We start from the raw sequence: 12260 nt of genomic DNA on the forward strand, positions 1-12260 counted from the left end.
CCGATGCCGTGGGATTGCTCAATCTCCAAATTAAGCTTGCGCGAACCAAGAAGACTCTCAAGCAATGGAATCTAGAAGTCTTTGGGAATATACACGCCAATCTAAAGGAAATGGAGGACAAGGTGGCCATGGCCCAGTGCGAGTTTGTATCAAACCCTTCGGTCGAAAATAGAGCTTTGGTGAACAAGCTCATCGCTAACTACATCCTTCTCCTCAAAATGGAGGAAGACTACTGGCGTCAGAAAGCGGCCCTCCGGTGGCTAGCGGATGGAGACAGGAACACGAGATTCTACCAAAGCTGGGTTAAACAGAAGAGGATCCGGTTGCGCATCCATAGAATCTCCGTGAATGGAATGGAAATCATGGGGGAAGAAGAGATCAAGAACTCGGCGGTTGAATTCTTCAAAATCCTTCTTGCCCCCACACCACCGGCCATTGGTGAACCGGAGCTTGACTTGATCTATCAACTCCCACCCTCGGAACAATTAAGGGATCACCCTAAGCCACCTTAAGGGGATGAAATTAAGCGAGTTGTGTTTGATATATCGGAAAATAGTGTGCCTGGGCCGGATGGCTTCCCGGCCACATTCTACCAATCGTGCTGGGATATCGTTGGACATGACGTGGTGAATGCGGTTAGACAGTTTTTCCTCGGGGCGTTCCTTCCGCGGAGTGTCACGGCAACGAGCATTGTCCTCATCCCCAAGAAGCTCACGCCCGAATCGTGGGGGGACTACCGCCCCATCAGCCTGTGCAATGTGATCAACAAGATCATCACAAAGGTCCTCACTAAAAGGCTAACTCCATTCCTCCCCCGTGTCATTGCCCCAAACCAAAGTGGGTTCGTGAAAGGACGGCTTCTGAACGATAATGTGCTCCTCGCCCAAGAGATGTTCCATGAGTTACAAAGGTGCGCACCTGCCCCGAATGTTACCCTCAAAATCGACATGGCTAAAGCCTACGACCGCGTCTAGTGGCCGTTCCTCATCAAGGTCCTACGACGGATGGGATTCCCGGAGGCTTGGATCTCCCTCATTGAAAGATGTATTGGGACATGCTGGTTCTCGGTGCTAATCAATGGCGCTCCTTCGGGTTTCTTTAAATCTACCCGAGGTCTACGACAGGGTGACCCCATTTCCCCGGCCCTGTTCGTGATTGCGGCGGAGTACCTCTCAAGGGCGCTTGATAAACTTATTTTGGGGCACAAAGAGATGTCTTTTAAGGCGGCTCGGCACTGTATGGAGATTAGCCACCTAGCCTATGCCGAATATATCATCATTTTCACCCAAGCTGTTGCGTCTTCCATTAGGCGCTTAAGATCATGCCTTGAAGATTATGCGGAGGTTTCGGGCCAACAAATCAAGCTCGCCAAGAGCAGTTTCTATATAACCGAGATACATGATGAGTGGGCAGGGTCAATTCATTTGGAAGGAGGCTTCACTCAAGGTACCTTCCCTTTCCTATACCTGGGCATGCCCATTTATCGAGGTGTTAAACGCACCAACATGTTCATGTTCCTTCGGGAGAAAGTTGCATCACGGATCTCTGGATGGGCTCATAGGCACCTCTCATTCGGGGAAGGCTTACTCTCATTAAGAGTACCTTGGAAGCGGTACCTCTACACATTTTCCAAGCCATCGAACCAACAGCCGGTGCTCTCAAACAGATTGATCAACAATTGGTTAGATTCTTCTGGGGATCTTCAAACGAAAGGAAGAAGACACATTGGATCGGATGGGACCAAATCTGCCTTCCTATCGCCGAGGGAGGCCTTGGCATCCGTAAGTCAAAGGAGGTCCTCCGAGCCTTCAATGTCAAATTATGGTGGCGATTTAGGGAACAAAATTCACTTTGGGCGATCTATATGATGGCCAAGTATTGTAGCACGGCCTTATCGCTTGTGGCTAGGTCTTCGAGAAAAAGTAGCCCAATTTGGAAACGGCTCATGAAAATTCGGGCACAAGCACAGCCGCACATTCGGTGGGTGGTGGGGCAAGGCAAGAACTACTTTTGGGGTGACATATGGCTCGACAATTGTACCTTGAGGGACTTAGCGCTTGATGATAGAGGATACTCGAAGGTCTTGGTTGGAGATTACACCGGAACGGACAATGGGATGAACCAAAGCTCCAACTCCTCCATGCCCAAGCCGGACTCCCGCAACAAGTAATCAAGCAAATTCTTGAGACCCCAATTGTATCCGGAGAACCGGACATCCCAAGATGGAGCCTCTCTCGGCTCGGGGACTTCTCCCTTGCCACGACATGGGAGACCATCTGTACTCAGAGACCTATCACCCGGGGCTTGGATGACATCTGGATGGCTGGCCTCACCAACTCAGTCTCTATTTTTGTTTGTAGACTGCTTTCTAATCTTATCCTGGTCGACACAAAGCTTCAATGGAGAAGGATTGAGATGGCATCTAAATGCCAATGCTGCCCACACAGACCAAACATTGAGTCTCTCCAACACCTTTTTATTCAAGGTTTCGGGGCATCCAGAGTGTGGAGAGAATTTGATGCCTGGTTCGAAGGATCCTCACCCGCAATCTGGATCAATGACACCATACCGGAGCGTCTGAAGGTCTGGTCGTGAAGAACCCGACAGTCTAGCAAGAAACACATTAGCCATGGTTCCTTTGGGCCGAGTGAAATCGGAGCCGGCACCAAATGGCCCAATTCAAGGCATACAACGTGGTTTGGCAGGTACAAACTTATATTCGAAACAGCATGGGTAATGGGAGCATAAAGCAAAAACATTGGAAGGGAGTGAAAATCCACTTGAACATACCGACTGAAGCCGAGACAAGGGCACCCAGGCCAATTGTCGTGTCGTTCAAATGGCACCCCCCGGATGGGGTATGGATAAAGATCAACACGGATGGTGCGTTTTTGCACACGCTTGGTAAGGCTGGAGGGGGAGGAATTGTCCGTGACTCCGCGGGGAAGATACTAGCCGCCTTCGCAACACCACTTCAAGCTCATTCGGCCCTTGAGGCCGAGCTCAAGGCAATTCACCACGGTCTAATCTTGGCAAAGGAATTTGACCGTCCAATCTGGCTCGAGGTGGATTCCTAACAAGCGCTCAACCTTCTCAACGGTGCAAGTTGGGGGCCGCCCCATGTTAGACACGTAGTGGCACGACTAATCGTCCTAAAACCCCAAATAAACTTACGCGCATCCTTTATCCATCGGGAAGGTAACAAGGTGGCTGACTCCCTTGCAAAAATGGGCGTCGAAAAAATAGAATACCACCGCATGACCACTAGAACAGCCCCTCGGCTATTGAGGGCCATGGTACGCATGGAGGAGATGGGAATTCCTACATCCGAGTCCGAGGTGATCTTCTGGGGATCTTCAAACAAAAGGAAGAAGACACATTGGATCGGATGGGACCAGATCTGCCTTCCTATCGCCGAGGGAGGCCTTGGCATCCGTAAGTCAAAGGAGGTCCTCCGAGCCTTCAATGTCAAATTATGGTGGCGATTTAGGGAACAAAATTCACTTTGGGCGATCTATATGATGGCCAAGTATTGTAGCACGGCCTTATCGCTTGTGGCTAGGTCTTCGAGAAAAAGTAGCCCAATTTGGAAACGACTCATGAAAGTTCGCGCACAAGCACAGCCGCACATTCGGTGGGTGGTGGGGCAAGGCAAGAACTACTTTTGGGGTGACATATGGCTCGACAATTGTACCTTGAGGGACTTAGCGCCTGATGATAGAGGATACTCGAAGGTCTTGGTTGGAGATTACACCGGAACGGACAATGGGATGAACCCAAGCTCCAACTCCTCCATGCCCAAGCCGGACTCCCGCAACAAGTAATCAAGCAAATTCTTGAGAACCCAATTGTATCCGGAGAACCGGACATCCCAAGATGGAGCCTCTCTCGGCTCGGGGACTTCACCCTTGCCACGACATGGGAGACCATCTGTACTCAGAGACCTATCACCCGGGGCTTGGATGACATCTGGATGGCTGGCCTCACCAACTCAGTCTCTATTTTTGTTTGTAGACTGCTTTCTAATCTTATCCTGGTCGACACAAAGCTTCAATGGAGAAGGATTGAGATGGCATCTAAATGCCAATGCTGCCCACACAGACCAAACATTGAGTCTCTCCAACACCTTTTTATTCAAGGTTTCGGGGCATCCAGAGTGTGGAGAGAATTTGATGCCTGGTTCGAAGGATCCTCACCCGCAATCTGGATCAATGACACCATACCGGAGCGTCTGAAGGTCTGGTCGTGAAGAACCCGACAGTCTAGCAAGAAACACATTAGCCATGGTTCCTTTGGGCCGAGCGAAATCGGAGCCGGCACCAAATGGCCCAATTCAAGGCATACAACGTGGTTTGGCATGTACAAACTTATATTCGAAACAGCATGGGTAATGGGAGCATAAAGCAAAAACATTGGAAGGGAGTGAAAATCCACTTGAACATACCGACTGAAGCCGAGACAAGGGCACCGAGGCCAATTGTCGTGTCTTTCAAATGGCACCCCCCGGATGGGGTATGGATAAAGATCAACACGGATGGTGCGTTTTTGCACACGCTTGGTAAGGCTGGAGGGGGAGGAATTGTCCGTGACTCCGCGGGGAAGATACTAGCCGCCTTCGCAACACCACTTCAAGCTCATTCGGCCCTTGAGGCCGAGCTCAAGGCAATTCACCACGGTCTAATCTTGGCAAAGGAATTTGACCGTCCAATCTGGCTCGAGGTGGATTCCTAACAAGCGCTCAACCTTCTCAACGGTGCAAGTTGGGGGCCGCCCCATGTTAGACACGTAGTGGCACGACTAATCGTCCTAAAACCCCAAATAAACTTACGCGCATCCTTTATCCATCGGGAAGGTAACAAGGTGGCTGACTCCCTTGCAAAAATGGGCGTCGAAAAAACAGAATACCACCGCATGACCACTAGAACAGCCCCTCGGCTATTGAGGGCCATGGTACGCATGGAGGAGATGGGAATTCCTACATCCGAGTCCGAGGTGATCTTCTGGGGATCTTCAAACAAAAGGAAGAAGACACATTGGATCGGATGGGACCAAATCTGCCTTCCTATCGCCGAGGGAGGCCTTGGCATCCGTAAGTCAAAGGAGGTCCTCCGAGCCTTCAATGTCAAATTATGGTGGCGATTTAGGGAACAAAATTCACTTTGGGCGATCTATATGATCACCAAGTATTGTAGCACGGCCGCCTTATCGCTTGTGGCTAGGTCTTCGAGAAAAAGTAGCCCAATTTGGAAACGGCTCATGAAAGTTCGGGCACAAGCACAGCCGCACATTCGGTGGGTGGTGGGGCAAGGCAAGAACTACTTTTGGGGTGACATATGGCTCGACAATTGTACCTTGAGGGACTTAGCGCTTGATGATAGAGGATACTCGAAGGTCTTGGTTGGAGATTACACCGGAACGGACAATGGGATGAACCCAAGCTCCAACTCCTCCATGCCCAAGCCGGACTCCCGCAACAAGTAATCAAGCAAATTCTTGAGACCGCAATTGTATCCGGAGAACCGGACATCCCAAGATGGAGCCTCTCTCGGCTCGGGGACTTCTCCGTTGCCACGACATGGGAGACCATCTGTACTCAGAGACCTATCATCCGGGGATTGGATGACATCTGGATGGCTGGCCTCACCAACTCAGTCTCTATTTTTGTTTGTAGACTGCTTTCTAATCTTATCCAGGTCGACACAAAGCTTCAATGGAGAAGGATTGAGATGGCATCTAAATGCCAATGCTGCCCACACAGACCAAACATTGAGTCTCTCCAACACCTTTTTATTCAAGGTTTCGGGGCATCCAGAGTGTGGAGAGAATTTGATGCCTGGTTTGAAGGATCCTCACCCGCAATCTGGATCAATGACACCATACCGGAGCGTCTGAAGGTCTGGTCGTGAAGAACCCGACAGTCTAGCAAGAAACACATTAGCCATGGTTCCTTTGGGCCGAGCGAAATCGGAGCCGGCACCAAATGGCCCAATTCAAGGCATACAACGTGGTTTGGCAGGTACAAACTTATATTCGAAACAGCATGGGTAATGGGAGCATAAAGCAAAAACATTGGAAGGGAGTGAAAATCCACTTGAACATACCGACTGAAGCCGAGACAAGGGCACCGAGGCCAATTGTCGTGTCTTTCAAATGGCACCCCCCGGATGGGGTATGGATAAAGATCAACACGGATGGTGCGTTTTTGCACACGCTTGGTAAGGCTGGAGGGGGAGGAATTGTCCGTGACTCCGCGGGGAAGATACTAGCTGCCTTCGCAACACCACTTCAAGCTCATTCGGCCCTTGAGGCCGAGCTCAAGGCAATTCACCACGGTCTAATCTTGGCAAAGGAATTTGACCGTCCAATCTGGCTCGAGGTGGATTCCTAACAAGCGCTCAACCTTCTCAACGGTGCAAGTTGGGGGCCGCCCCATGTTAGACACGTAGTGGCACGACTAATCGTCCTAAAACCCCAAATAAACTTACGCGCATCCTTTATCCATCGGGAAGGTAACAAGGTGGCTGACTCCCTTGCAAAAATGGGCGTCGAAAAAACAGAATACCACCGCATGACCACTAGAACAGCCCCTCGGCTATTGAGGGCCATGGTACGCATGGAGGAGATGGGAATTCCTACATCCGAGTCCGAGGTGATCTTCTGGGGATCTTCAAACAAAAGGAAGAAGACACATTGGATCGGATGGGACCAAATCTGCCTTCCTATCGCCGAGGGAGGCCTTGGCATCCGTAAGTCAAAGGAGGTCCTCCGAGCCTTCAATGTCAAATTATGGTGGCGATTTAGGGAACAAAATTCACTTTTGGCGATCTATATGATCGCCAAGTATTGTAGCACGGCCGCCTTATCGCTTGTGGCTAGGTCTTCGAGAAAAAGTAGCCCAATTTGGAAACGGCTCATGAAAGTTCGGGCACAAGCACAGCCGCACATTCGGTGGGTGGTGGGGCAAGGCAAGAACTACTTTTGGGGTGACATATGGCTCGACAATTGTACCTTGAGGGACTTAGCGCTTGATGATAGAGGATACTCGAAGGTCTTGGTTGGAGATTACACCGGAACGGACAATGGGATGAACCCAAGCTCCAACTCCTCCATGCCCAAGCCGGACTCCCGCAACAAGTAATCAAGCAAATTCTTGAGACCGCAATTGTATCCGGAGAACCGGACATCCCAAGATGGAGCCTCTCTCGGCTCGGGGACTTCTCCGTTGCCACGACATGGGAGACCATCTGTACTCAGAGACCTATCATCCGGGGCTTGGATGACATCTGGATGGCTGGCCTCACCAACTCAGTCTCTATTTTTGTTTGTAGACTGTTTTCTAATCTTATCCCGGTCGACACAAAGCTTCAATGGAGAAGGATTGAGATGGCATCTAAATGCCAATGCTGCCCACACAGACCAAACATTGAGTCTCTCCAACACCTTTTTATTCAAGGTTTCGGGGCATCCAGAGTGTGGAGAGAATTTGATGCCTGGTTCGAAGGATCCTCACCCGCAATCCGGATCAATGACACCATACCGGAGCGTCTGAAGGTCTGGTCGCGAAGAACCCGACAGTCTAGCAAGAAACACCTTAGCCATGGTTCCTTTGGGCCGAGCGAAATCGGAGCCGGCACCAAATGGCCCAATTCAAGGCATACAACGTGGTTTGGCAGGTACAAACTTTTATCCGAAACAGCATGGGTAATGGGAGCATAAAGCAAAAACATTGGAAGGGAGTGAAAATCCACTTGAACATACCGACCGAAACCGAGACAAAGGCACCGAGGCCAATTGCCGTGTCGATCAAATGGCACCCCCCGGATGGGGTATGGATAAAGATCAACACGGATGGTGCGTTTTTGCACACGCTTGGTAAGGCTGGAGGGGGAGGAATTGTCCGTGACACCGCGGGAAAGATACTAGCCGCCTTCGCAACACCACTTCAAGCTCATTCGGCCCTTGAGGCCGAGCTCAAGGCAATTCACCACGGTCTGATCTTGGCAAAGGAATTTGACCGTCCAATCTGGCTCGAGGTGGATTCCGAACAAGCGCTCAACCTTCTCAACGGTGCAAGTTGGGGGCCGCCCCATGTTAGACACGTAGTGGCACGACTAATCGTCCTAAAACCCCAAATAAACTTACGCGCATCCTTTATCCATCGGGAAGGTAACAAGGTGGCTGACTCCCTTGCAAAAATGGGCGTCGAAAAAACAGAATACCACCGCATGACCAATAGTACAGCCCCTCGCCTATTGAGGGCCATGGTACGCATGGAAGAGATGGGAATTCCTACACCCGAGTCCGAGGTGATGACCCTACCTAGCATATATGATTGTTCTAGTTTGCTTTTGGATGGAGTAGGATGAGGTCTGCACCGTGTTGGTTCGGACCGCTTACTACTCTAGTTGTATCTTTTATTGGAACACCACTTTGGGGTGTGACCATGAATTGTAACCTTCTCTTGATGAAATATAGGGATGAGGGACCCACGAACCCTCCACCTTGATGGTGTTTGAGAAAAAAAAAACCACCGGCCTAACCCATCGATGATTTCATCTTCGTAAGCATATTAAACACATTTTTTAATAAATGTTCATTTATCTAAACATGATTTCAGTCCATGATTATGATTAAATTGAAATTATTGAAAGAGGTAAACATTTATTTATATAAACATGATTTCAGTTCCACGATTATGATTAAATGGAAAGTATTGAAATCGGTAAAAATTATTTATATAAACATGATTTAAGTTCCATGATTATGATTAAATGGAAAGTATTGAAAGAGGTAAACATTTATTTATCTAAACATGATTGAAGTTCCATGATTATGATTAAATGGAAAGTATTGAAAGAGACATGATTTCAGTTCCATTATTATGATTAAATGGAAAGAATTGCAAGATTCAAAATATTGACACTAAACCTCTGTGTTTGCATGAATACCAGAAAGAGAAAGAAATCTCTCTATGTGAATATGATGGATATCTCCACCAAGCATCGAGCACAACCATTAGATCAGGCCACTCTCCATACTCCCTCATTTTGAAAAGCGACTACAAATATTGCATGTTTTTGAATGATTCTGCTTTGTAAGTTCATACTCATCTCATTCTCAACAAATTAGAAATATATATCCTGCATTATGTATACTTTTTCATTGAAATGCAGTGCATACCAAGTGTGTTTTGTAAAGCACATCTACCCAATGAAAACAACCCAGTATTATTGATAGATGAAAATGACGTTGAGTGCCAAGCGAACTACATGCTGGATACTAGATCTCTAAGTGGAGCGGGATGGGGATTCTTCTCGACTGCACATGCATTGCAGGAACAAGATTACTTAATTTCTCAACTGGTTGATCCGTGGAAGTTTAAGTTTTGTTTCCATTTATTGTTTCTTGAATGGAACGAACTCAAATTTGACTCTTTGTTTTTTTGTCAAGTTGTACATCGTGAGAGACAACCCACCGATGATTTCATCTTTCGTAAGCATATTAAACACATTTTTTAATAAACATTCATTTATCTAACCATGATTTCAGTCCATGATTATAATTAAATTGAAAGTATTCAAAAAGGTAAACATTTATTTATCTAAACATGATTTAAGTTCCATGATTATGATTAAATGGAAAGTATTAAAAGAGGTAAATATTTATTTATATAAACATGATTTAAGTTCCATGATAATGATTAAATGGAAAGTATTGAAAGAAGTAAACATTTATTACATGATTTCAGTTCAATGATTATGATTAAATGGAAAGTATTGAAAGAGGCATGATTTATGTTCCATGATTATGATTAAATGGAAAGAATTGCAAGATTCATAATATTGACACTAAAGTCTATGTTTGCGTGAATACCAGAAAGAGAAAGAAATCTCTCTGTGTGAATATGATGAATATCTCCACCAAGCAACGAGCACAACCATTAGAGCAGGCCTCTCTCCCCTACTCCCTCATTTTGAAAAGCGACTACAAAAATCGCATGTTTTTGGACGATTCTGCTTTGTAAGTTCACACTCATTACATTCCCAACAAATTAGAAATATATCCTGCATTAAGTATATTTTTTCATTGAAATGCAGCGCATACCAAGTGAGTTTTGTGAAGCACATCTACCCAATGAAAACAACCCAATATTATTGCTAGATGAAAATGACGTTGAGTGCCAAGCGAACTACACGCTAGATACTAGATCTCTAAGTGGAGCAGGATGGAGATTCTTCTCGACTGCACATGCATTGCAGGAACAAGATTACTTAATTTGTCAACTGGTTGATCCGTGGAAGTTTAAGTTTTGTTTCCATTTATTGTTTCTTGTATCGCACGAACTCAAATCTAACTCTTTGATACGGGTGAGTCACACTCTTTTATTTCGATGTCATGTGTGAATGCCTTAGAACTCCCTACTGCTAAACTTGAATCGAGTTTGAATGTGTCTTCACCTGTTGGAGGTCTGATTGATATTGCACGAACTTGCTCGAACGTAGAGTTTGTGTTAGGAGAGTTAGGAGTAGTAGCTCGACTTTTGTACGTTATGCCTTTTGGAGAACGTAGACATAATTTTGGGAATGGATTGGCTTACCGAGAACCACACAATGATTCACTGTAAAGAGAGACAGATTTTTTCCAAGCCCCTGGCGACGAGCCGACCATCTTGCACGGGATGTCTTTGAACCGAAGAACCTCCATAATCTTTGCTTTTCAAGCAACCACGATGATAAGAAAAGGGCGTCCAGCGTATCTTGTGTACTTGAACAGAGAGGAAAAGAAGGATTTGAGGGTGGAAGACGTGGCAGTAGTACGAGATTTTCCCGATGTGTTCCCTGAAACTTTGCCTGGACCACCGCCCGACAGACAAGTGGAGTTTACCATTGACTTGGAACCCGGATCTGCGCCAATATCGAAAGCACCATACCGCATGGCTCCTAAAGAGTTGGCTGAATTGAAGATTCAGTTGCAAGAATTGCTAGATTTGGGATTTATCCGACCTAGTGTATCACCATGGGGAGCGCCTGTGTTGTTCGTAAAGAAAAAGGATGGAACGATGAGGATGTGCATCGACTATTGTGAGCTCAACAAGTTGACCTTGAAGAATAAGTACCCACTGCCAAGGATTGATGATTTGTTTGACCAACTTCGAGGAGCTAATTTCGAAAATGGACTTGAGGTCGAGGTATCAACTAAAGGTCCGACGAGAGGATGTGCCTAAGACTGCTTTTCGCACTCGTTATGGCCATTATGAATTCATTGTGATGCCATTTGGACTGACCAACGCCCCTACAGTTTTCATGGCCTTGATGAACCGAGTTTTCCACGAGTATCTCGATAAGTTTGTGTTAGTCTTCATCGATGATGTATTGGTATACTCAAAGAACGAGAAGGACCATGGATGGCACCTGCAAATTGTGGTTGAAACGTTACGTAAAGAGAATCTTTATGCCAAGTTTAGTAAGTGTGAGTTTTGGTTGACTCGAGTGAACTTCCTTGGTCATATCGTGACGGCAAATGGAATTCAAGTGGACCCAGCGAAGGTCGAGGCTGTACAAAATTGGAAGTTACCAAAAACACCGAGTGAAATCCGTAGTATCTTGGGATTGGCGGGATACTACCGACGTTTCATCGAGGGATTCTCTAAGATTGCGAGACCGATGACGCAACTGTTAAAGAAAGGAATCAAGGTGGTTTGGACTCCGGAATGCGAGGCAAGTTTTCAACAATTGAAGGAGAAATTGACTACAGCACCTGTCCTAGCGGTACCAGAACCCGACAATGACTTCGCCATCTATACTGACGCGTCGAAAGTAGGACTAGGATGAACTGAATTTTCCGACTCATGATTTGGAGCTAGCAGCAGTAGTGCACGCACTACAGATTTGGAGACACCATCTCTATGGAGTGAGATGTGAGATTTATACGGATCATAAGAGTCTCAAGTACTTCTTCGAGCAGAAGGAGCTAATCATGCGATAGCGACGTTGGTTAGAGATCGTGAAAGATTATGACTGTGGTATTCACTACCATCCGGGCAAGGCGAACGTAGTGGCAGATGCTTTGAGTAGGAAGAACCAACCTCAATTGGCTTCGTTGCTAACTCGGGAGGAAACATTGATCCGTGAGTTCGATAGGATGCAGTTGGAGGTAGTAAAAGCGCCCGAGACAGTAGGATGAAGAATAGTGACGCTAGTGATTGAGCCGGACTTAAGAACCAAGATCATAGAAGCTCAGCGACGTGATGAGAAATTAGA

General features: G+C 46.8%; 1 protein-coding gene across 1 annotated transcript; it reads left to right on the top strand.

Moving 5' to 3' along the window:
• Window positions 1-1004: 1004 nt before the first annotated feature.
• On the top strand, window positions 1005-1868 carry LOC121770442. The gene has a single exon (XM_042167172.1). It carries the CDS (start codon window positions 1005-1007, stop codon window positions 1866-1868), a length of 864 nt encoding a protein of 287 aa, XP_042023106.1.
• Window positions 1869-12260: the final 10392 nt, after the last annotated feature.

Source organism: Salvia splendens, chromosome 16, assembly GCF_004379255.2.
Source record: "Salvia splendens isolate huo1 chromosome 16, SspV2, whole genome shotgun sequence".
Lineage (NCBI taxonomy): Eukaryota > Viridiplantae > Streptophyta > Magnoliopsida > Lamiales > Lamiaceae > Salvia > Salvia splendens.

Excerpts from the sequence above, each read along its gene's own strand:
- LOC121770442 (XM_042167172.1), top strand. The coding sequence starts at position 1,005 with ATGGGATTCCCGGAGGCTTGGATCTCCCTCATTGAAAGATGTATTGGG.